The sequence below is a fragment of the Equus caballus genome, chromosome 28 (genome assembly GCF_041296265.1).
Source record: "Equus caballus isolate H_3958 breed thoroughbred chromosome 28, TB-T2T, whole genome shotgun sequence".
Taxonomy (NCBI): domain Eukaryota; kingdom Metazoa; phylum Chordata; class Mammalia; order Perissodactyla; family Equidae; genus Equus; species Equus caballus.
In genome coordinates, this window is record NC_091711.1 from 12,556,868 (window position 1) to 12,584,522 (window position 27,655).

General features: G+C 34.1%; 1 protein-coding gene across 2 annotated transcripts in view; it reads right to left on the minus strand.

Moving 5' to 3' along the window:
• Window positions 1-753: 753 nt before the first annotated feature.
• The window catches only part of PAWR (pro-apoptotic WT1 regulator), a 109,395-nt gene continuing 82,493 nt past the window's right edge, over window positions 754-27,655 (minus strand). For both annotated transcript variants that reach the window (XM_070253895.1, XM_070253896.1), the window contains exons 5-7: window positions 12,423-12,570; window positions 10,735-10,839; window positions 754-8,548 (exon numbers count right to left, since the gene is read on the minus strand). In XM_070253895.1, coding sequence (XP_070109996.1) covers window positions 8,462-8,548; window positions 10,735-10,839; window positions 12,423-12,570 — 340 coding nt within the window. In that variant the 3' untranslated portion in view covers window positions 754-8,461. The remainder of the gene's footprint in view (window positions 8,549-10,734; window positions 10,840-12,422; window positions 12,571-27,655) is intronic.

Here is a 27,655-nt window from a genome sequence, read left to right on the forward strand (position 1 = left end):
ATCCTGGAAGACAGAAAAGACACTAGGGAAACATCTGAATCAAATATGGACTTCAGGGGGCCGGCCCAGTGGCACAGCAGTTAAGTGTGCACGTTCCACTTCGGCGGCCCAGGGTTTGCTGGTTCAGATCCCGGGTGTGGACATGGTACCACTTGGCACGGCATGCTGTGGTAGGCATCCCACATATAAAGTAGAGGAAGAGGGGCACGGATGTTAGCTCAGGGCCAGTCTTCCTCAGCAAAAAGAGGAGGATTAGCGTCAGATGTTAGCTCAGAGCTAATCTTCCTCAAAAATAAAAATAACATAAAAAACTAAAATTAAAAAATATGGACTTCAGTAAATAATGATGTATCAATACTGGTTCATTAATTGTCACAAATGCACCACACTTAATGTAAGATGTTACTAACAGGAAACTGGGTGTGGGGTATTCAAGTACTCTGTCTACCATCACAATAATTCCATAATCTAAAACTGCTCTAACGTGTTTAAAAAGTTAAAAAAAGAAAAAAAAGAAAAAAAGCAGCTTAACTCATCATATAAAAAAAAATGATCCTAAACCAATAAACATATATATTTTTTCTTTACTCATTGGGATCAATATTTTGGATGTCTCCTCACTGATAAATAGCTAGAAAATGCTATTGACTTTCTCAATTCACTGGCAGTAAACTTTGAAGATTCCATCTCCCCACCACGGACCACCCCACAGTGTCCATACCTGCAAAAAAATAACAAAAACAGAACTGTAACTCTGATGAAACATATTTATTTGTTCCAATCAAGTTTTAAAATTTGACAAAAATGCATTACTGTGACCAAAAAACCTTCAGGCAATAACAGAGATCAACCTTAACACAGAAAAACAAAGATTTCATTCCAGTCTCTTGGACTTAAGAAACCATTTGCGTTCCAGAGATAATACCCAACTAATGGGATTATGTCAAGCTGCCAATATCCATGGCTGAGGCTTTTCCTGATACAATCTTTTGCAATGCAAGCAACAACGAAAAGATTACTTATTTCTTTACAAGTTCAGTTAATTATTTATACAATATCCAAATAGAAAGACCAAGATCTTCACTTAAAAATAGAAATGCATAATGCAAATTTACAAGCTTTGACCTGCATTAGAATCATGTGAAGAGCTTGTTAAAACACAGATTGCTGGGCCTCACTTCATTCAGGTGTTGGGTGGGGCCCAAGATTTTGTATTTCTAACAGGTTTCTAAGTGAAGCCAATGCTACTAGTATGGGCACCACACTTCAAGAACCAACGGCAAAATATTTACTAGGTCAATGATTATGTCATAAGAGTGTGTCACAGCACGAGTCACAAAGCATTGCTTTGCAACCTTGGGCAAATTACCCTTCCCATCTGTACCTTGCATAAGTTTTAAAGAATCAAATAAAAACAATATTTAAACCACTTACGATGCCTGGCATATATGGCTACTGAATTACTAATTATTGAAAGTTTTTATGCTATACTAAATCAGAGTTAAAGTTATGCTCAAATTGTTAACTGAGTTGCTATGCTCAGCTAAACCTGCTAGGGTATCTAGATCTTAAAACAGTTACAAGAAACCAGAGGCACTTTTAGGCCTACTATGATCATCAATGAGCATTTCCGAAGTGTGCATTTATTCATCCCATTCCAATTACCACTGATTCACTGATTTACTTTAAAAAGTAAAGAATACAGTTAATATGAAAATTACTGGCACAATTTTACTTTAAATTAGTGATGTTTATTGTCCTAAGCCATCCATATAAGTGAAACTTTCACTCTGCTATGGAAGGCTAATAATTTTCCAACTTTCCTTAACCCTATCAAATCTATGTGTTCTTACCAAAAGTGATTTGCAGGTTCTTTGAATGGGATTTCCTATGCTTTTGACTGATATCTGTTTATACTTCTGTACTACAAGAATAAAAGAAATGATACCTTTCTATTAATTTTTCTTAATAATTTGCTTCCATAAAGCTAGAATGATCACTGGTGACATCATCTTCCTTTGTCTAACCACAGTAAACAGTTCACATTTTATTTCATATATATGTGTGTGTGTGTATATATATATATACATTTTTTTTTTTTTCTGAGGAAGACTAGCCCTGAGCAAACATTGGCCACCAATCCTTTTTTTTTTTTTTGCTGAGGAAGACTAGCCCTGAGCTAACGTCTATGCCCGTCTTCCTCTGCTTTATATGTGGGATGCCTGCCACAGCATGGCTTGACGAGCAGTTCGAAGGTCCGTACCTGGAATCCAAACCAGCAAACCCTGGGCTGCCAAAGCACTTATGAACTTAACCACTGTGCCAACAGGCTTGGCCCCAAATAGTTCACATTTTAAAATGCAAATTTTTCTCTGGATAAAAGCCTATAACATAATATAAAGATTGTGAATTTCATGCCCCATGGTATACCTAAACAGAGATAGCAACCAGGTTAAGACTATAATATATACTGAATAACTGTATACACTTTAACATGAAAAACACATAAAAAGCACTCAAAACTCTTATTTTGTTTTTGTTTCATATGTATAAAGTCAAAGTTCAATCTACCTTTCCTAATTGGCTTAATTTTTTTCATTGCTAAACAATCCAACACCAAGTAGAGAGCTGTTTCCTTTATTAAAAGCATCTTTATTTGGTCACAGAAGTTTTTTGAAAGTGAGAGTAAAACTGTGCATTTGGCCCAGGATTAAGAGGGAAGTTTTGCATTCTAGCTTCCTTTTTAACTGTATCTGGATAGACATCAAAATAAAATAAATGGATTGTAAAGGATATGATCATCAGTCCACAGTAAACATGAAGGTCCCAAGTTACATAATTCTTTCCAAGAAGCTGACCAGAGATAAAATGTAACCTCTGGTAGAGGTGAAAAGAGAAGCTAGAGGCACGAGATAAAGAAAGTATGTGGGCGGTTTATAGCTACTGACAGAATTGTGTGCATGTACAAAGTGAATCTAAAAGAAAAAAACAGGGATTTGATGAAGTCTAAGATAAAGGGCTCTGGTTCTAATTAAGACTAGGAGACCTTGCAGATTTTTTCAATAGGCTTGCTAATGGAGTATGTTCTTATATAAGGACTTGAGACATTATCTAAACAGTGTGACTGAAGGATGCTTGTTCACTTGTTAGACATGTATGACATTACTGAGAAGATTAACTTGGATTTCTAGAAGTAAAGAAGACTGATTAGCTTGTGCAGGTGTATGATGAATGACACATTAGGCAAAAGGTTATGTAAACCATTTACTCAAGAAACAAAGACCGGATTTTTACATTCCCAGGCTCCTACTTAGCTTTTTCAAACTATGAAGGACCTGAAATTCTTTGGATATCATCAGCTTTAGTTGATAATAGTTCCATTTCTGAATTAAGAAATTATTTGTGTAGTTTTAAAAGACAAAGACAATGAAAATTTTCAGTCTGGTCGAACATGTGTACACTTGCTCACTTTTTCAAGAAAACCACCACTAATGCACCCAGATCTTATCAACACTATATTTTTGTTTAAAACATTATTCCTTCTACAATTAATGTGCTAAATAAAGATTTTAAAGTACTGCACACTGTTTCAGTAAGAAGCACATAAGTTAATTAAAATATTGGCATTATCCTTTAATTCAAAAGTAAAACTCATGGTCAGAGTTTTACTGCTAGTACAGGAAGGAAAAAATAATTAACAGGGCTAAAAAATAAATGAAAATTTACTTTTTTTATTGAGTATTTTACATGCAAAGCATAGTAAAAGTAAATCACTATCAAGTTGACTACTCCAACAATGAAAACCTATGCAATGATTATGAAAGCTGCCTACATGATGCTAATGTGATTAAAAATTATCCAGCTGTTTTCCTACAAATAGTTAGATTACCTGAATTAGCTGATTTTTCAACAAAGCAGTAGATTTTAGCTTTCATATAGTCTTTGCTGGGAGCAGCAGCCATCTGACACTTAAATTTAGAAGAAAAACATAATAATAAAAAACCTGAATAGCACAGGCAAATCTTTTAAGAAACAAGTTCACCAAAAAAAGTAATATACACCTACTAGTTACTTGAGGGGGAAACAAAACAGGCAGGAAAAAAATGTCCACCAAGTGATCAGCACTAACATTCCATGATTACCACAGTGGCTGCCAACACACGAGCTGTTCAGTGGACTCGAACAAACCAGTAATCAATAATGTGTACAGAAAAACTAACTTAAATCACATGTGAATTCCATCAACAGCTTGGTGTATCTGACATACAATGAATTCTTTTTACTTCATTACTGCTACAAATTTCTTAAAAATATTCTTTTCGTAACACATGATTATCTAAAACAAATACAGTAAGATACTTCCCAATATGCATCAGGTCTTTCAACTCCACATTCAGTAACTGCTGCAGCAAATGAAACAGTACCTATCATCTAGATCTAAGAGACAATAGCTGGAGATTAACACAAAAAAATACTTTTGAATAAACTATTCAGATTAGACCAGCTAATGCTAGTTAAGATTGCACTTTGAGCTACTGACACACACTACACAGCCTGTACACTGCTAGATGGAAGGGTTGGTCCATGCCCATTTTTTTTAAAACTTCTGTAGTATCTCTAATTGTATACCCAGCTGACTAATAAATACCTGCTGAAAGAACAGGTATGAAAATTTAATGTAACCTCCTCATCCATATTCCTCTCACATACACGTGATTATTTTGTGGGGGGACAGGGATGTGACTTTAACACGCTATGAAGTTCTAGCTAAGTACAATTAAAAAACAGTCTGGGCTCAGGTTTTCTTGGGTAATGGTTCAAGTCTTCATGAGAATGAAACAACCAACTTCCATACATCAAGTAGAAACTTAGCATGGGGAGAAGGGCCCTTGTTGATGCACCTGATGAGAAAATGTCCCTTGTCTATTAGTATTATGCTTTCCGTTTAATGGAACAAAAGGGTCACTAGTTCTCAGATAAGTAACGTACCATCCTAATCAATGGGATGTCCTTTATTTTTGAGAGCATAGTTGCAATGCAAAAGAAGTCAAGTTCACTGTTACATATTAGGAATGGTTCAGATACAATAAGATAATGTTTAGCACTGACTTTAACATGTTATTTTAAAGTTCTGATTCCTGAATGCTAGCTTTTCTCACTTCATATATTGCCCCCAATGAAAAGCTGGTGTGTTTGGTTTCTTATATTATTATGAAATGAAAATATATAACTGAATCTTGTAACAGGTTATCATGAATAGTTATTAAAAGGTGCCAACATTGCATGGAACTTACTAGGCACTGAACACAAGATCAAAGAACTACAAAAAAGACGAAAGAGGACTATCACTGTACATATGAACATTGTCTAGAACATCAGATCAATTGTAAAACCCAAGGTCTTTCCTATTTTGTCTTACGGTGTTGAACATATGGATGTGTCTATAATTATTATTAACTTGCATTATTTTCAACAAAGTATTAGTGGACTCAAAATCTTGCATTTTAGTTTCTAATTATAAAAATCCAAGTTAACCCAGAAAACACAAACCACATGTATTTGAGGTAGATTTTTCACCTTAAGAATACATTGCTTCTACCACAATTAAAAAGTTATTAAAAAAAATACATTGCTTCATGTATCTTCCACTGATACTTAATTTTCTGTTTTAAACTACTTGAACAGGCATGACAATGCTAATCTACTATATTTAGTAAATTCTCTAGAAATATACACCCTAACGCCTTCCTCTTCTTGTCTAAAGGTAACTGTAGTGCAACAAAATGAATAACAATTCTAGAAAAATGAAACATTACTTCAGTAATTCTCAAGTATTTAATGCGTGTCAGAAACCAGGGCAGCAAGTCATGTTCCTTTTAAAGATAAGAAACTTACTGTTTTGAAAATAATATCATAAACGCATTAGAACTTCGGATATGCTTTATTATGCCACAAATTCCGAGAAGATATAAGAAGCATTATTTCAAATCGGACTAATAATTCACAAATACTAGCACTTTATTGACAATAGCCAAGTTTTTAAGGTAGTGCACATGTATTTAAGTTACCTTTCTAAAACCTCAATGTTCTTTATAAATTTTAAAGGGAAACTGTAGCAGATCCTACACCGTCAATGTAAAAATCTAAATGTGATATAAATATACACTTGAAGGACGGGAGAAGGAGTGCACGTGAGTTGCTTTGCTTAAGTTGTCAGGCTGCTGTATCTGCACGAGGCACCATTATGTAAAAGATCATTATTGGAAATGTTCCCAATAAACTGAAGAAAAATAAAATTTTAAAAACGATTCAGTCTTTAAAAGCATTAATTGGTATAATTTTAAAAGAAGAAATGAAATATTCCTTCACTTATATACGGATTAAACAGAAAATTCAAAATACTACTTTTACTGAAAAGCCAATATACTAATATATTTTAAGGCTGGATACTGACAGCATTTTCACAACATCCGAAGTGTGGATGGGGAACTAGGCAATACCGATGATTTCTGTCACATACCTGAAGGTAACTAAAGGGAGCTGAGTACCTCACAGGCAGAGGTGGTGACTGGGCCTGGCATACCATTAGACATGTGGGCAGCACATCAGTGCTGCCATGCTGGGTAATAATCTCCAAAAACGATGCCTTTATGTAGTAATTCTGCAACTATATCAAGTCTGGTAGTCTCACACTGAATTTTTTGGTAAAACTACATCTGGACATATGAAAAATTCCCAGGAGATCAGTTTATTAATAAACCTTTTAAAAGGAGAAAAATACTGGTAGCTAAAATTATGTTAATTCCAGGGTCTCCAATGGAAGATATAGGGGGAAAGAGACAATGGCAGCTGTTTCTACACCTAAATTGTGATCAGAATCATCTGATAATGAGCTTTAAAAATTCTGTCTAGGGTCTCAAACTTATCTAGAAGCTACAGCGTTGGAATTCTTTTTAAGCAACCCATGTGATTTTGATGATGGGCCAAAGTTGAAACTTCTGAAGTGGGAGGTGGGGGAACCAATCCAGGCAAATGCAGCAAGTTTTAGAACTCAACATCTGATATCTATCATTTACTCTACGTTTTTTCCAATTGTTGCTCCTTCCCTATTTTTCTAATAGTGAATAATGAAGGGGCTTGGCAAGTGAAGGAGAGAGAGTCAGTAGGGTACCCCAAATGGATTTTACCATGTTTAAGTCACTTATGTACATTAACTGGATAGAAGGGTATCACTATACTGTCTGAGGCTCAACTCTCATGCAGACATTTCTAAATGTGTTTTAAAGGAAGGGTTTCCTTACTCAACGTGAAAATGTAATACAAAACAATTCTAAACACTAATGATATTTAATAGAAGAGAGTATTTGTATAAGTCTTCAAAATAATTCTGTTTTAAAAAATCCAAGGTTAGGAAAAATCCCTTAAATTTGAGGTAGGGGAATAATTCTGTCACATCAGAACAATTGTGTCACAGTGTTATTCTCAAAGTTAGAAATTAAAGTATTTCAGTACTATTTCTGTTTATGTACTGTTTCGTTAATGTTAAGTATAAATGTTTTAAGTGTGGATAAATATTTTGGTTTTGATTTTAACGCATATGGATAATTAAAAATATGGATTTTTTTTCTTATACACTGAAATTGTACACACTCTCCAGGCTTGATGAATAAACACTTTTTAAATATCCCACGTTCACTTAAAAACCTTGGAATAATAAAAAAGGTAGTACCTACAAAAGAAATTTTACATTAAAATTACAATTGTATGTTTTTCAGAAGTTAAAACGATTTTAAATTTTTTTCAATATTCAAATACAAAATAGTACATTTTAGTTTACCATAGCACAATTCAAGTATTCTCTTAAATTTTATATTTAGCCAACTAATACATGATATTAAGTGACTTTTTATAATAGTTTTCCTTTTTAAAGATGACTGTTATATAAAATAGTGTGACTCTATATTACTTTAAATTGCTTAGAATAAGTTGAAAGAAGAAATGACAGTAGACAAAGACCTTTATGAGTCAATCATCAACATATAAAAGGTTGCACACATCAGTAATAAGGCATTTGCAGGTAACTCCCCAAAAGTATTTAAATTCATGTAAACAAAGACTATGTATATCACTTTAGGGAGAAAATGCACTACCATAGATAAAATATACTCAAATGGTTGTGACTTTAAACCATATATTATTTGAATACCACACAAAACCAAAAAGAGGCATAACCTATCATTTTAATAACTGAAGGATGTTACTTATTCGTGAAATAAAAGGTTGATATTTTGAAACTAATAATGAACAAAGAAATATTTTGAAAACAAACATCCATTGTTTTCAAGAAATAAATATACATATTTAGTTAATGTATTGCAGCAGAGGAATATTGTCCTAGCATTAACCATAACATTCAATCAGTAGTTTTAAAATCTTTTTTCCACACTGAGGCTTGAATCTTCTACCTTGTCAGCTGCCCAACGACTTTCAAAAGAGTTTTATTCTCCTGCTTTAGTTGTTCATTTTCATCTTCTATGTCATCTAGGTCCTTAAGGAAACAAAAAGGAAAATAGTGAGTTTTCAAAACACTTAAAAATATTCTGAAGGTGAGAAAAACATTTCAAAAAATATACAAAGATAATTCATAAAAGCAATTAATTTGGAAAGTAGGGCAAGTTCTGAAACAACTTTAGATGGACCATGCCCCACCTAACAGAAGCATCCAGTACCTGACTCCTTCTCATTGTTATCATGGTAATATGGGCTAACTCTTGAGAGAGCTTTCAGTTTTTCAAGAGAAGCCAGAAGTTAGAATTCTTTAAACGTGAATCTTCCAATTTTTAATCATTATAAATAACTTAATTTTCTAGTTAAAAACAAATCCCCTCCTCCTCAAAACTGAGAGCTAAATTTACAAAATACATATGCAGGCAATATGAAATTGACGGAGCCAGACTGCAACCTAGTGTCAAATCAGACATGAAAAAGATCCAGGTACAGGGGTTCTGGATGTCCTACCACCTTGTGTGATCTTTAACACGCTGGGGCATTAATCTGGGGAGGTGATAGAACCGAGGCATACAAAAAAGGAGATCTGGGGCACATAGAGTTGATCTGGTTCAATTTATATGTTGGGCTTCTCTACGACATTTTGTTCGGGGCCAAGGTTTTAGAGCTTAAAAAAGAAAAACTGAAAGTCACTGAACTAAATAATCACTCTCCAGCTTGAAAGTTATATGATTACAGCTGTATCTTCTCTATATTAATCCTAGTAGCACATACCCAACTATGTGGTAAATATGAAGACAATTCACTATAAATTTTAATTAGAAGAAACATTATTTCAAGGCAGACTACTTACTGATGTTTGGAAAAGCCAATATTTAAAGATTTACCCTGAAATTCAAAATACTAAAACTTGGAGCAATCAATTTGAATTATAAGTGTGCTATTGGATAGTGGCATTCTGATAAATTTAGTATACTGTCTTTGGAGAATTAGATAATGACTTAAATATGTACAAAAATAGAATTTGCATTTACTCACAAATGACATGAATGATGTTGGGTAACTAATCTGTTGAAAACAACAATAAAGATACGGAATTCCTAAACTACTACAACTGAGACCTACCTGAGATTCACAACTAAATGATAAAATGCATTCATGTATCATTACTAGATTATAAACTCTGTAAGGACAGGTGTTTTATTATTCTTTTTAACACACAGTGACTAAGACAGTGTTAATACATCATAGACGTCAAAAATATTTGCGGACTTTATTAAACCATATTCCAGAACCAATACAGGAATACCTGTCTTCTGAACCAAGATGAGAAAATGGGAAGAGCTCAGAATGAGAACTACAGCAGAACACTTGAGGTCCAACACCAGCTCAGCTGATTACTATGTAATTACATCTTATGACCCCGAGCAAGTTACACCGAGTTTCAGTGTCCTCACCTACGACCTCTAGTTAATGCCTTAGAACTTTATTAGAACGGGTCTGCACATAATGAAGCCTCTCAATTTTCTCTTCTTTCACTGTTAAAGATTGGATTAGGAATCTGTTCCTTTTTCCCTGAAGCGAACTTAATTTCTTTCCTCCCTCTTATATAAGCTTTCTGAAAAGCAAACCGATGGAATCTCTTCTTATCATCATTGCCTAAGTATGGCCTAGCACTAATACCTCCTTCTTGAGCAGCAAATAAATTCTAGGGCTGAGAGCACAAAAAAAAAAAGAAGAAAAAACAAGAGAGCTATCAATAGCAGTAATAGAGACCTTGGGGTAAGGCTAAATGTAAAGTTGGGAATGCACACGTAAAATTGGAGGGGGGAAAAAAGTGAAAAGACACACAAAGACATGTGGCATTTCTTATGGCAAGAAAGTAGCAATTTTAATTCTTCACTCAAGCAACTCTCGGTGGCATTTGCCAATGCCTTTCACATGTGGAGGGGCCCAAGCTGCTCTCACCTCCCGGCTCTAACAAAACACAGAACAACTGCATTCATCCTACCGCCCCCAAAAGAAGAGTAAGTGACATCAACTGATAACTGGCTAGAGGAAATCAGTTTATGGAATGAAATGATGGTTCTTACACTACAAATTACTATCTCATTAACGAGAGAATGAACTAAATAATGAAATTAGATAATTTCTTCACATTTACGTATTTTCATCCAATTGGCAGGAAAAAAAGAAACCGTAAAACTGAAATATGTGAATACTCACTCTATTTAACAAATCAATTTCTTCTTTGAGTTTTCCGATCATTTCCTCTTTATCTTGCATTAGTCTCACAAGTCTTAAGTTTTCTTGCCTTTCTCTTACTACTTCCTGGTAGACATAATTACAAAGTATTAATTAGAAAGAAATTGGTTGTTTCTAATTTTAAATGGCATATGTCTGCCAAGTTTGGTGAAGTATCTTTGATATATGAAGATTTCCAATGAATTTCTTAAGTCACTTGGTAAAGGAAGGAGAAACCCATCCCAGAAAAGAACCAGAGAACCAGAGGAATATAGGAGTTACCTGTTTCTGATTAAATCTATGTTTATACAAGTTTTTAACAAATACTAATACCAACAACTTATCCTTTTTAGCTTATCAGCACCATTAGTAATGAAATATCTTACTTTTTCAATGGATAATAACCTGTTTGAGGAAATTCAAAATTTTTATTAAAAATACAAAGGTTAAGAGAAGGAGATAGCTTTATAGAAAACTCTAAACTCTAAAAATAATGATCTTCAATTTTACTTCTGACTCTGCCAATTAACTGACAATGGACAAAATGAAGGAAGTGAAAGAGATACTGGTTTCTAAACGTTTTTTTCCTTAAACAATGCAACACCTCTTTCAAAGAAATCTTTTTTAGAATCCTGGGTCTTAGGTTGGGTCAGGGGCAAAAGAGAAGCAGCCCAGAACTTGGCTTCTTTCCTACCAACTCTGAGGGAAGCATCCAGTCAGCCTCATTAATCAGTTGCTGCCAACTACTAGCAACTCAATCTAAAGTCTTGCCAAACTTTAAAAGCCTTCCTGAAGAACCCCCTTGAACCTATTAGACTATGTATCCCTTAAAGTTTTTAATTTAAACTCACAGAAATTAGTGTGAAAGCTTAGATGTGAACTAACCATCATGTTATAAAATAGAAACAATTTTATAAAATTAAATCTGTAATTAAAATGATCTTTACATCACAAGGAATAATTTCAGTTCAGCAAAACAAAACACGTTTTCAACAATCAGAAAGTAAAGCAGCACCACTATCAATTTTAGGGGTTGCATGTCTGCAGAAAAAACCTGAGACCCTGTGGTTAATCAATTTCTGCCCATATTCCTTTGAGTTGTTCTCAAGGATACTCCCAAAGACAGGTATGTTCTCCAAATTGTTTAAACACCAAAGACGGCTCTAGGCTCTCATTCGGAACCCAGAAGAAACTCTACAAACGACAATCTGCCCAGATCCTATAATAAATACGCAACAGCACACACCGCCAGCACACACCTCTAACCACTTCAGAGGCAAAGACTGCTTTCAGTGTATTATAGATAACACTTGGCAGAATGGGAGTACCCATTAAACATTAAGAGATACAAGAACTGGTTCCACTTCTAAAAGTTTTAACATCAACAGAACTGGACAGGAAAGTATTAAGCAAATCAGAAAATGCTTAGCCACTATGCATCTAGAAACTATATACTTAAGACAGTGATTCAAAGCTGCTATTTAACTGTAATATGGAAATACCAATTAACACTAATAATAACTTCCATCAGTGCCCCTTATTCTCTTCCTTTTGACACTGTATCTCCCTTACAAATTTCAACTTATTTTCTCTCAGCTGCTATGAAAGTAAAAAAAGGAATCTTAATGGTATATTAATTTTATCAATCTTAAATAATTTGTAATTCATACCTTTTCAAGATCTTCAATTTTCTTTTCCAATGTGCTACTTGAGAGCAAATTACCTGAAGCATTTGCATCCCTGTTATATCTGCTGAACCCACTTCTGTCTGTTCGGGGATATCTACTTGAGACATCTTCTTCAGAGGCAGTGGTTGTGCTATGGAAATAAAAAAATATACTTTATAAAAATCCCTAGTACTTAGCAAAAATGCCAAGAATATTTTATACTCACCATAAACAATTACCAATCCCGAGGACACACAGTTATAGTTGCCGACTTATTTATAACTATCGAAGCTAATTATTATTCCAACACAAAGAAAAATTTTTTAAAAACATTAATTCTTTCCACCAAATCTTGCAAATAGCTGCTAAGTACCAGACACTGTTCTGGGTACTGAAGACATAACAACAAACACACACATGGCCTCTGCCCTTCAGGCAGCTCTCAGTTTAACAGGGAATGTAACCAATTCCAGTGAAGCCAGATGACCAGCATGATAAGGTAAGCGCAGGGTACCATGAGAACTATGACAGGGGACCTAATGTAGACTACCTGTGATGAGGGAACCACTTTCCTTTTCTTTTCCTTTTTTTTTTTTTCAAATTCCAATCCATCATGGACCAATATATAAATATACTGGAAAAATAAAAGTAAAAAAGGCCATACAAAATACACGTCCAAATGCTCTATTAGGTTCAGTTTTCTAAAATTATATTTCAATAATACAATTAAAATAAACAAAAAAATTATATAAAATTGCCTATTTTTCATTGGAAGTATGCATATAGGCAATTATTATAGAAAATGGCTATCACTAGTAACTTGTCATTTCATAATTCTAATTTAACCAAAAGTTAAGAGTGAAATTGCAATTACTCATATGAAACACCAATTCACACACATTCAACTAATAGCACATATGTCAATTTTTAAAGTTTTTAATGCAATAAATGAGCTTGCTTCTTGTGTTCTGTATTAGTTATCTATTATTGCATAAAAAATTACACCAAAACTTAGTGGATTAAAACAAACACATTTATCTCACAATTTGTTGCTCAGGAATCTGGAAGCAGTTCAGCTGGGTGGTTATGAAACCTGTCATGAGGTCTTAGTCAAGATGTTGGTCAGGGCTACAGTCATTTGAAGGCTAGACTGGGCTGGAGAACTTGCCTCTAAACTCACCCACACGGCTGATGGCAAAAGGCCTCAGTTTCCCACTGGCTGTTGGCGAGAAGCCTCAGTGTGTGGGCCTCTCTGTTGGGCTGTTTACCACATGGCAGCTGGCTTCCAGAGAGAAAGTGACACAGCAACCAAGACAGAAGCTGCAGTTATCTCCTGTGACCTAATCTGAGAAATGACATACTATCACATCAACACTGAGTTGCAATGGGAAGGCGGTTACTCAAGGTGTAAATATCAGGAGGCAGGGCTTCCTGGCGGCTCACTTGGGGGCTGAAGACCACACTTGTTAATTTACCTAATCTAGGCTGGGCTGATGACAACACTGCTCACAAGGGACAAGGTATATCCAAACTACTTCCATGTTTTGTTTCAATAGCACTCGTAACAGAGAAACTAGTTTCACAGATGTATGCTGACAGGAATAGAAGAGATTTTAAAGCAATTTCAACAAGCTCAAGATACTCATTTTTAACTTTTACACAAAATGCAGAAAATGACACTTTTCAAACTTTGTGTTCAAATATTCACCGGCAGACAGTTCCAATCATCTATCCATCAAAATTATAGTTAAGCCTAAAATAACTTCTGATGAAACAAATGGATTCCTGACCTATTAATTTCGTGTGCATGGATTTCCTTTTGATGGAAAATAAATTCAAAGTGTGTCTTATCAAATTTGTAAGGTATTTTTCATTACAACTTTTTGCAAATTTACAATACCAAAATCACCACATACTTTACTGATAATTGTTACTATATTGTGGCACTCATAACAATTTGTAGAAACTTTACCCCAAATTTCTATCTTTTATTTTTGTTCTTTGATCTTAGATAACATTGAGTACATTGGATATTCCTTCCTCGCATGGAAGGCTAAGATCATTAAAAAAAAAAAAAAGAGTGAAGCTATCAGACAAATAAGTCTACTTCACGTATTGAAAAAGCTGGGGGCCAAACTGGTTTCTTACATTGCAAAAACACTGAGTTCATCCCAAAATTCAAATACTTTTGTCTGAGAATTTCCCTTTGAAAATCACTGTATACCTCAGCATATGATAATGGCTAATTGGTTCAGCTTCCAAATTAACATTTATTAAAAAATCCAAAATTTAATGCATTAGTGTTTAAGTAATTCACACTTCCAGTGAACTGCTGTTAATTTAGCTGACACAGCAAGTATACTGTTTAGTTCAGCTGACATCGCAAGACTTTCTCAATGAAAGAAGCAGGACACTGATTTACACTTTGGCACAAGTTTCAGCATGTTTTTCCTGTCACTGTCTCTATATAATCAGAACATACTCCTACAAAAGCAAAGGAAAACTCTAAACCACATTTGTTGATTTGTAAACCCTTCAAGTTTTATATACTTCAGAGCAAGTTGTGCTTGTCAGCAAGGCAGTTGAAAAGTAAATTCTTCCTTCATATCACTATTATGTCAGCAAAATCACTGTGTTCATCAAATTGTAACAAAAATGCCTTTGCTACCCTTACTTGTCTAAGAGTTGGGCTTCTGTAACACTAGACTGTTGCTAAATCTATCAAGCTATTGTGCTGCTGGGGAGTATTACATGAACTACCTTCTTTGCTACAGATCCAACATTTCCAAACAAACATCTTGTGTTGCCAATTGTGTGTAGTTTTTTAATGTTAGCAAGCTGAAGCGAGACTTTAAAAGAAACTCAGAGCATAATGATTACACATGAAATCCTGCAGATCTGCTTCTGCCAGCTTAATTCTAATATTTCTTCTTTCAAATAATGCATTTGTGGTTGCGAAAGTATTTATGTCATACCACTTAAATTTTGATGGTTTTATTGTTTTACTAGCCAGTACATTACTGCAAATAACCCACTGTGGTTTAGCACTTCTCATCAGTTACAGCTCAAAATTTAACTCAACACAGGAGGGACGATGCTTCCCAACAAAACTTATACAAACTGTTTTGTTCTGTATCTCTTTGAAATTACTTACATCATCATCAATTGGTTTACCACTACCATCACGTTCAGAAAAGGTGTATCTTTTCTTATCAAAAAGTCTAATAAAGTCCGTTTTATTATAAGAAAATTAGGATTAAAAATAAAGTATATAAATTTTACCTCCTGGATTTAGATAATACTAACAAAAGCAGAAATTGAAAAGCATGAAAAAGATTGTTACTTTTTATATATTTTCTTGTTTTATTTTTGTTTAATTATTATATGTTTAGTTTTTAATTGTTTTATTTATTGACCAAGAATAAGTGATTAAATTTAACACAAGATTCCTAAAATAAATTAATATTTACATTTTCTTCAATTCTTACACATTTTGGGTTACGAATGACTAACATGAAAATAACACATGTACAGAGGAATACACATTCTTCTCAAGCTCACATGGAACATTCACCAAGATAGACTATGTTCTAGGCCCTAATACACACCTCTACAAATTTAAAAGAATAGAAATCATACAATGCCTGCTTTCAGACCACAACAGAATTAAACTAAGAAAAAGATAACTGGAAAATCCCAAAATACACAGAGATGATTTCAACACTTTTTTTTTTTTAGCAATATTAGCCCTGAGCTAACATCCGCCACCAATCCTCCTCTTTTTGCTGAGGAAGATTGGCCCTAAGCTAACATCTGTGCCTATCTTCCTCTGTTTTATATGTTGGATGCCTGCCACAGCATGGCTTGATAAGCATGCATAGGTCCATGGCCAGAATCCAAACCAGCAAACCCAGGGCCACCGAAGCAGAGTACGCAAACTTAACCACTGCGCCACCCGGCCAACCCCTCAACACACTTTTAATAGCATATAGGTCAAAGAAGAAATCTCAAGAGAAATTAAAAAATATTTCAACTAAACAAAAATGAACTCAGAATTTAAAATTTGTGAGATGCAGTGAAAGCAGTGCTTAGAGGGAACTTTATAGCACTGAATGCACATATTAGAAAAGGAGATCTAAAATGAATATTCTTTAAGGTTCTACCTTAGGAAACTAGAAAAGGAAGAGCAAATTAAATCCAAAGTAAGCACAAGAGATGAAATAAGAATAAGAGTAGAAATCAATGAAATTGAAAACAAGAAACAGAGAAAAATCAATGAAACCAAAAGTTGTTTCTTTGAAAAGATCAACAAAATCAGTAGGCCTCTAGCTAGGCTAAGAAAACAAGAAGACACAGATTACTAATATCAGAAATGAAAGAGGGGATATCACTAAAAATTTCATGGACATTACAAGGATGATAAAGGAATACTATGAACTCTGCCTACAAATTTGATAACCTAAAAGAAATTGACCAAATCCTTGAAAGACACAACGTGCCAAAACTCACACAAGAAACAATCTGAATAAGCCTATATCTCTTAAAGAGACTGAATCAATAATTAATAACCTTCTAAAACAAAAACACCAGGCCCAGATGGGTTCACTGGTGAATCCTACCCAACATTTTAGGAAGAAATTATACCAATTCTCTAAAATCTCCTCCAGAAGACAGAAGCAGAGGGAATACTTCTTCACTTATTCTATGAGGCCAGCATTACCCTAATACTAAAATCAGACAAGGACGTCACAAGAAAACTACAAACTAGTTCTCTCTCGTGAACATAGATGCAAAGATCCTTAACAAAAATATCTGAAAATCAAATTCAACGATGTATAAAAAGAATTACACACCAAAATCAAGTGGGATTTATCCCAGGTATGAAAGGCTGTTTCAACATGCAAAAAATCAGTTAATGTAATCCATCACATCAATGGGCTAAAGAAGAAAAATCACATGATCATATCAATACATTCAGAATAAGCAAGAGACAAAATCCAACACCTATTCCTGATAAAAACTCTACACAAACTAACTCCTCAACTTGATAAAGAATATCTACAAAAAACTTACATCGTACTTAATGGTGAGACACTAGAAGTTTTCCTGTAAAGATTAGAAAAATGTAAGGATGTCCCCTCTCACCACTCCTTTTAAGAATCTTACTGGAAGTCCTAGTCAATAGAATAAGAAAAGAAAAGGAAATAAAAGGTAGAAAGATTAGGAAGGAAGAAATAAAACTTTGTGTCTTTGTTCACAGATGACATGATCATCTATGTAGAAAATCCAAAAGAATCAACAAAAATATTCCCGGAATAAGTGATTATAGCAAGGTTGCAGGATACAAGGTTAATAAACAAAAGTCAATTGCTTTCCTATACACTAGCAACAAGCAAGTGGAATTTGAAATTAAAAACAGAATACATTTACAGTAATACCCCAAAAGTGAAATACTTAGGTATAAACCTAACAAAATACATACAAGATCCATATAAGGAAAAATGCAAAACTCTGATAAAGGATATCAAAGAATTAAATAAATGGAGAGATATTCCCTGTTAATGGATAGGAAGATTCAATATTGGCAAGAAGTCAGCTCTTCCCAAATTGATCTATGGATTCAATAAAAACCCAATCAAAACCCCAGCAAGTCATTTTGTGACTACTGACAAACTGATTCTAAGATTTACGTGGAGAGGCAAAAGACCCAAGATAGCCCCACGATACTGAAGGAGAAGAACAAAGCTGGAGGACTCTGAAGAGCAAAGTTAGAGGCTACCAAACGTCAATACTTCTATAAAGCTACAATAATCAGGAGAATGTGGTACTGGCAAAAGACAAACAGAGCAGTGGAACAGATAGCCCAGAAAAAGACCCACATAAATATAGTCAACTGACCCCTGACAACGGAGCAAAGGCAACACAATGCAGCAAAGATAACCTTTTCAACAAATGGTGCTGGAACAACCAGATACCCATGTGCAAAAAATGAAAAAATAAGACAAAGACCTTAAGCTCTTCACAAAAATTAACTCAAAATGGATCACAGACCTAAATGTAAAACGCAAAACTATAAAACTCCTAGGAGATAGCTAACATATGAGAAAACCTAGAAGACCCTGGATACAGTGATTACTTTTAGATATAAGATCAAAGGCACAATCTATGAAAGAAATAATTGATAGCTGGGCTTCATTAAAGTTAAAGATTTCTGCTCTGCAAAGGACAATGTGAAGAGAATGAGAAGATGAGCCACAGACTGAGAAGATATTTACAAAAGACACATCTGATAAAGGGCTGTTATTCAAAACATACAAAGAACTCTTAAAACTCAACAATAAGAAAACAACTCAATTAAAAAGTGGGTCAAAGACCGTAACAGACACCTCATCAAAGGAGATACACAGATGGCAAATAAGTCCATGAAAAGACGCTCCACATCTTATGTCATCAGGCAAATGGAAATTAAAACAATGAGATACCATCACACCCCTATCGCAATGGCTAAAATCAGGAACAATGACAACCCCGGATGCTAACGAGGATAATTCTCATTCACTGCTGATGAGAATGTAAAATGGTACAGCCACTTTGGCAAACAGTTTGGCGATTTCTTATAAAACTAAACCCACTCTTACCATACAATCCAGCAATAATGCTCCTTGGTATTTACCTAAAGCAGCTCAAACCTTATGTCTACACAAAAACCTGCACATAGATGTTTACAGCAGTTTTATTCATAATTGCCAAAATTTGGAAGTAATCAAGATGTCCTTTCAAAGGCGAATGGGCAAATAAACTATGGCACATACAGACAATGGAATATTATTCAGCACCTAAAAGAAATAAGCTATGAAGCCATGAAGACATGAGGAAATCTTAAATGCATATTACTAACTGAAAGAAGCCAATCTGAGAAGGCTACATACTGTGTGATCTCAACTATATGACACTGTGAAAAACGCAAAACTATGGAGACAGCAAAAAGCTTAGTAGTTGCCAGAGTTGGGAGGGACAAGTGATAGGGCGAGAAATGAATAGGTGGAACACAGAAGATGTGTAGAGCAGTGAAAATATTCTGTATGATATCATAATGATGAATACATGTCATTATACATTTGTCCAAACCCACTCAATGTACAAAACCAAGAGTGAACCATAATGCAAACTACGGACTTTGGGTGATTATGATGTGTCGATGTAGATTCATCAGTTGCAACAAATGTCTCTCTCTGTTGGGCAATGTTGATAATGTGTGGTAATACATATGTGTGGGGAGAAGGTATAGGGGAAATATCTGTACCTTCCTCTCAATTTTGCTGTGAACCTTAAACTGTCGTAAAAAATTAAATTAAAAAAAAATCACACATGCACCATGGCACTTGAACAAGTCAATATCCTGTTCAGAAAGGAGCCCACTAATCATGGACTTAGATGTGACGATGACAGTCAAAATGCAATCCAAACTTCTAAATGTTTACTCTCCAGTTCTGCTCTTATCTCATCACAAACTGGTAACAAACAGTTCAAGGACTACACTTTGAGTAGCCTCATGCTAGAAAATGTTTAATCTCACTTAAAAGAGGAATAAGAATGTGCAAATATCTAGAAACAAAGAGTATGTGGCCCATTTGAGAAAGAGAAAAGTCCAATATGGCTAAAGCATGAAATGCAAACATAGGTGTGATAAGATATGAAGCTAGAAAAGCAAGCAGGAAGACCTGAAAGCTCCTTTATGAAAGAATTTAAACTAATGGTCTCCAAACTTTATTCATTACATACCCATGTTGGTATGTTTATTTATCTACTATTTTTACAATATGATTTACAATATCATATTATTAAAATAATATCTATATAACAAAAAATAGAACATAAAAGGATGAAAAGAATTTAAAATTTGTTTTCATTATTTATGGTACAAATTTTTTTGTCTTCACAAAAATTGACTATTTTTAATGAAATATAATTGAATATGCTTCATTATTTCTTAGGATCTTATTTTAACACTTTGTGATATAGAGATTCAAAGAGCTACTTCTAAGATCAGTTTGCATACTTGACTTTTAGTAGTTATCATAGAAAGAGATGCCTCACAACAAGAACTTAAATTTTTTAAAACTTTCACTTAGAACTCCAAAATAAGCAGATATTTTTTCTAATTTATGAAAACAGATCTGATTTCAGCAGAACAACCATGAGATCATCTCTGCACTGACACACTTGGTTTGATATTCTCCTTAAATTCCACCCCACAGACTTATCCATTTTGTATTAAATTAGATAATTCATAAATCCATTTAAAACATTCAAATTACAGTATTGTGCAACACTCAGAAAGCGAACAAACCATTCTTCCTTCAGGATACCGCAAGTACCAAACGACTGCCTGACATGTAGAGAAAGGGAGCAATGGGTAAATAACTAGTACACAGTACTAAGTATAAATGTCCCACTGTTTTTTAGATTAAAAGGTAAATATAAACAGAAGTTCCAGTATTTTCCTCCTGCACTTGATCATTATTTTGTGCATCATCCCACTTTGGAGACTAGTTTAGACTATTTAAAGGTCATGGGAAGTCACTAAAGCAGGGAAAGTGGCAGAATCATTTTAACAAAAGGCACTGGAGATGAGCAAAACTGGAGGCTACCGTAAAAAGATAATGGTGTCCTTGATTGGTGCACTGGCACTGGAGACATGCACGAAATAAACTCCACAAATCTTGGTAAATGACTGGATGTAGGTGAGGTAGCAAAAAAAACAAAAAAAAAAATCAAGGGTCATAAACAACGTCCAGACTGCTCACTTGAGCAAGAGCGGATTTGGATGCCAACTACTGAAATCCACCAGGTTTCACAAGTTTACTTTTGAACAGGCCAAGTTTAGAATGCTTCGGAAATACCTAAAAGCAGGTATTTAAAAGTTATTGGTTATACAGGTATACAGCATATGTATTGATAGTAACTGAAGTCATCAGAGTGATGGAAATTTCTGGCACAAATACACAGAACAAAAAGAGAATAACGTTTAAGATAGAGAGCTGAATAACACCAACACTAAAGAATAGGTACAAGAAAGGAAGAAGTGCAAATAAGACTGGGAAACACCAGCAAAGTGGGAGGAAGAACATCAAGAGAGTAAGGTACCACTGAAGCCATACCACACTACAGAAGAGCATTAGAATCATTTTTAAAGACCTCTTTTCGCTTAAAAAAAAATTCAATTATCTGCACCAACCACAAGCTTATTCAAGTAGAAACTACAATGCTGACAACTACAAACAAAAACCTAGAAATATGGAGTCCCTTAATAGCTTTATTAAAATAGTATTTCAAAAAGTTTAACCTATTAACAATTTAAAAATCCTTCATATTAGGCTTGTCAATACATAAATGATACTATTATACAAGTTGAAAACAAGGAGTAAGTACTGAAAAACAAAATCTGTGCTTTATCTCCATTATGTATTTGGTTTGTAAGGAATAGTCATAATTGTATTATTTGACCTTTTGCCAAATTTAGCTCTATTTATTCTAAAAACAGAAATGTTTTTAACCTATTTTGAGGGCCGGATATGTGCAGTGCAAAATATCCAGAATAAAAGATTGTTTCATTAACTCCAAAAAGTCTGTAATGTTCTACTCAGGAATGTTAACACAAATCTCTAGTACGATTTCAAATAGAAGCCCCCTCTGCCCTTAGCTATAAAGATATTAACTCTAATGTTCAGAAAAGGGAAAAGAATAAACAGTATCATCAAAGACAAACAGCACCCTTTACTGGAAGTTTTTCCCCTCTGGGAATTTTCACATCTTCTGTGGAAAGACTAGGAGATGCTGTGTTGGGGGAAAAAACCAGTTATTCTAAAACTATCCTGAGAACAAGATTGGCAGCATTATGAGATTACAGCTGGAGGAATTTTCCACCAAAACAGATATTTTAAAGCTCAGCAATTAGAAGAAATACAAGACTCATGAGTAAAATCCTCCTTTTAGAATGAATATCAAATATTTAGAAGTATTAGATAAGTCATGTAATTCCTAAATAACCAATAAGTACATGATTAGCCTCCACATTTTTAATAGGCTCCACTCCCTCATTCTCCCCACCCCCACCACTCCCACTCCTCAAACAGCCCCTCACTCCCTTAGCTCTTCTCTCTCCTTCCTTCACACACACAGCAACAACTCAAAATCTAAATCAACTCTCAGACTCTTTATGAAAATTGTGATACATATTCACCGTAGGAAACAAAACATAAATCAAAATTTCCAGTAATCCCACCAGCCCAGAGATAACTGCCAATACATTTTACAACAAAGTAGTTCTCAACCTTTTCAGATCGCAGATCCCTTTGAAAAATCTGATAAAAAATACAGGTCTCCCGGATAAGTAAGTTATATTCTTTTACACAGATTTTTACCAGTTCCTCAATAGATTTCAAGTTAAGCACATTTACATAGATTACGATAGACTGCATTTTGTATCATACTCTTTGTAAAACCCTCTCCCTCTCCTCATTTAACATCAATAGGTAATAATTTTCCGATATAATTAACATTTTTCTACAGCATCTACCCTAACTACAGCATCTAACCTATCTCATTGTCAGAAATCTTGAAAACATGAATGAAAGAAGTTAGACACAAAAGGCCACTTATTGTATAATTCCATTTATATGAAATAACTAGCATAGGCAAATCTATAGACAGAAAACGGAGTACTGGGTGCTAAGGACTGGGCTGACGGGAAGAATGGGGATTGATGTTTAACGCACATGAGGTTTCCCTTTTTTTGGTTGGGGCAATTTTGGAACCAGACAGTGGTGATGCGTGTAGAACACTGTGAATGTACTGTGAACTGCTGAATTGCACACTTTCAAAGGATGAATTTTATGATATCTGAATTACATCTCAATAAAGTTCCTTAAAAAAGAGAATAAATATGGAATAAGATGGTAGCTTTAGTGGTTAATTTCCAAGGAAATATAATACATAAAATGCACTAAAAAAATAAAATTATACCAAATATTATTACATAATTTCTCTTTCACGATTATGAAGATACTTCAGATCTTCTTGGACTTCAAGATCATAAGAACAAAACTATTTCCCGATACTGTATTACAGTAAAAACAAAGTAAAGATAGCTGAGTAGAATCAGTGAAATCCAGGGCTACATATGTAGTAGTTACTTTTCAAAAAAACGCCTATGTTAAACAGAAAAAATTCAATTACTGGTAACTTCCAGTTACTTGGAGTCAAAATAAGCTAAATCAAACTCTGAATCAAACATTCTACATTTCACTCATACTAGACAAAGTAATGTAACCATGAGCTAACGTAACATATGCTGACAAAAATCAATTAATAAACTGCCTGATCTCACAAAAGCTGTTCAACTTCACCGTGCCTCAGTTTCCTCATTTGTGAAATGGTGATAATAAAACATGTCCATCAGGCTATTGGGGAATTAACTGGATTATTATATATGGAAAGTACTTTGAATAGTGTCTGGTACATGATAAATACTATATAAATCTTAGCTAATATTTACAACATAGAAAAAAGTTCACAAATCTACAAGGGAAAGATTCAGTCAAAATGTACCAGTATCTCAATCACTTTTAAATTATCATTTTGTGACTTTTATGTCCATTTGCAAAATCCATTAACCAGAAGAGCCACAGCTACTGTGTGCTTTTACAGCATCTGGGAAAATATAGAATTAATATGCTAATATAGAAATAAGAGATCTTGAGAAGAAACAGATTTCTTTAGAAAAGGTCTCATATAGCCCAAGAGTGGTTTCTCTTCAACTACTGGGAGATACATTCGGTATGCTACAGTCTAGAATTCTTATCCTTAAAGAATTTGGCTGACTTTTTTGGTTTGACTCCTGACCAAAAAACCAAGGAAGTTTCTTGTGGTTCTCAAAACACATATGCAATCAAACAAGAACTACTGGTTTTAAAACAATGGTTATAAAGAAAGTTCATTCAGAAAAAAGTTAGTTGTGTTACAACATCTTAAATCTGCACGAAAATTCTGTTTCTAAATAAATTACTTTTCAAACTTAAACAGGTTCTATTCAATTTCCTATGAAAGAGCTTAAGAATCAAATGACAACTAAAGGGTTGAACTTTTCTGCATATTAGTGCAAAAACAACAGATTTGAGATCATTCAAGATAGGGTATCTTTTAAAAGTGACCCTTCTCTTTTTTCCCCACAATAAGTGAAGTGTCAAAAGGAGGGTTATCTGAAACCAGAGACCACATGTGGAAGGCTGTGGCTCATACTGAGGAAAGCTGGTAAATATTTGAGGTGTGCGTTTCGTGTATTCCTCCGTGTCTCGTTGAGCCGGGTATAGTTTTCAGTGTTTAGCCAATGTTTCTCATGAACAAAACTGGGCATAAGCAAACGCAAAATTTGTGTTTATGGTCAAACTCTTCCCTAATCTATCAATTGGGACAAATTCAAGTTTTCAAAACACGTGTTACAGCAGAACTGACTTTGGAAGAGCATGTTGGCCCTTAAGGAAAGGAATCATAGTCACATCTATCCAAATAAAGAATGCAGAAATTACTGATCCCCAAAGCAGTTATAGTGAGGGTCCCTGGTATACTTATGCTATACTTCACTGAAAAGGAGAAAAGCAGAGATCGCTTAGTTCATACCAACCATTCTTTACACAACTTAACACAAAAGTTGAAGATACCTGTATCACATTAACTAAGGAGAAAATCAGAATGGGAACACGTACATCCATTATGCTCACAGCTACACAATAAAAAGCCTAGAAAAATAAGGTGGAAGTAAAGCATAAAAATAATGTTAACAGTGATTGACTTGGTTGGTAGGATTATGAGTGGGTTTTTCTAATCCAAATCTTCAATCGCGAGGATTGATTTTAAAATAAAGAAAATAATTTTTAAGTTGTATAAAAATTCTACCCTAATCATTTTTCAGTAACTGCAAAAAATTTTAAGGGCAGAAAGGTCTTGATAAAGCTACATGAATTCTAGTTACAGAAGTACAATAACAACATGAAACATTACAGATGTGAAATAAGATTTTGCACCTACATTTTAGCTAAGATGTTAATTCTTTCTAACATTCATATCCTGATGTGTCCATGCTCTTTATAAAAACAAATACTTGTAACATTTCCTCTCTTAACTGATTTCTGCTCAGAAGGAATGTGGCACCAAAGCCTTATTCATCATTTTGGAAAGGAGGTGCCTGCATAGCTGCCTAATGGGGCTGTTGGTAGGTAATGCATGCGAAGGTGGTTTGTGCACCATTAAAAGCGATATAAATGTAACTTATTAATGCTACTGGAGGGAAGAATGACTTAGAAGCACTTAGGACTTCCATATGTTACTTAATAAAATAAATAAAACTGTATTAAATATATTTGTAAAAACAAAAGAACCAGTTACTTTCTATGTGAGAATGATAAAACTTAATATTTGTCTTAACTAGCTTTCTATGTTTTTTAATCGGTGCCATTCCTGATGGTTGAATTACACACTGCAATAAGAGTGGTCAATTACACATCCTGGTTAATCTCGCCCTTTGCAAGTCATTCAGCACTGTCTTGCTTTCTGTTTTTTTTAAGTTTATGGTTTTATTTAGAAATCATATCAAGTATGGTATCTACAGACACAAATCTAACAATCTGTCTTGCTTTTTAAAAAATTTTAATCAATGCACTATAAAGTAAACATTCTATGAAGAAAATTACACATTGAAAAAAACCCCACAAATATATGACAATGATCCTTCTTTCCTACACCTAGAGTTTCAGAAACTTCCTGAGCCCCACCTCCAAACAGATCTCTAAAGTTATTTAAATAGATTTAAAAAGGAAATCAATGAATATATGAGATGTTCTAAACAAGAGTCAAGTCAATAAAATAGAGCACAGCTCGTGAGTGTTTAACAGCCTCAATGCTCAAAAAGAACATTCTTGATATGTGTAAGAAAAAATTACATATTTAATTCCTAACTTATAAGAGCACACATACAAACTAGTCTTGTGGGTGCTTATATCCTCTAGTGACTTTTTAAGAGTTTGTCTGGCTGTAAATACAAGTTATTTGGTTTACTTAAAATATTTTCTAATGTGATGTCAAATTTCTATCCTTTAGCCCATTCCTCCTCTTCTCCATCCCCATTAGTCAGCAGACACCCTCACCACGAATCATTCATTTTCTAGTCACTGCTACAACTTGCTGACAGGTTAATGAAAGTAATGAACAGGTTAATGAAAGAATGATGTACAAGAGAACAAATTCTTCTAGATAAGGAATGATAATTTCAGATACAGATTCTCTCTTTTTTTTTTTAGTGTTCTTTTTCTTCCTTTCAGATAGTATTCAAACTATGAGTTGTGAGTCAGTGAATAATGACTAGGAACTTAAAAAGAATTTTTTTTATAACAGTATTAAACAGGGCCAAACCTTTGAAAGCTGAAGAGTAACAAACCACATGCTCTAGGCTATGAAAATAAACAAAGTACAAGTATATGAACAGATCACAAGTAAAACAATGGTCTAACAAGCTTTAAAACAAAAACCAGAGGAGACCAATTTTCTCTCTGATTTAACACAATGATATGCAAATAAAGCTTCTGATCAGGATTCATAAGAAAATTATTCCCCTCTGGATTCTGGTTAAAGAATACAAATCTGAAAAGTGCCAGTCATAATTTAAGGTTTATTATTTAATAAGAACTAAATACATATGATCGATACAACAAAAACTTGATAAGTCACTGAAATTTATCTTTATTCCCCAAACCAAGACCCGATGATAAAAACTTTTTTGGTTTGAGAATGTGGCCTGGAAATAGAACAAATCAAAGCTATTTGATTGGCAACGATTTCTGGCAAAACAAAGAAAATTCTTCCTAGTTTAAACTATTCATGTTAAGAAAATAATTACCAAGCAATGTACAACTGTTACAAGCTTAAAAGAATCACAGGATTCATTATACCTGAATCAAAATTACTCAGAAATGAAAATAAAAGTAGTAGCGAACACATTGAGTGTTCACCAGAAATGGTTTCAGACTTCTTTATTCAATTGTTGATTATCTTGGCCTCCTTATCTCTTTCAACCACTAATAGATATTATGGCCCATGGTAAAAATTAAAAATTGAATTTTATTTATATATAATTTAGTATTAAAATTGGAGCTGCTCTTAATGTTTTATTTTAGATAGACTAT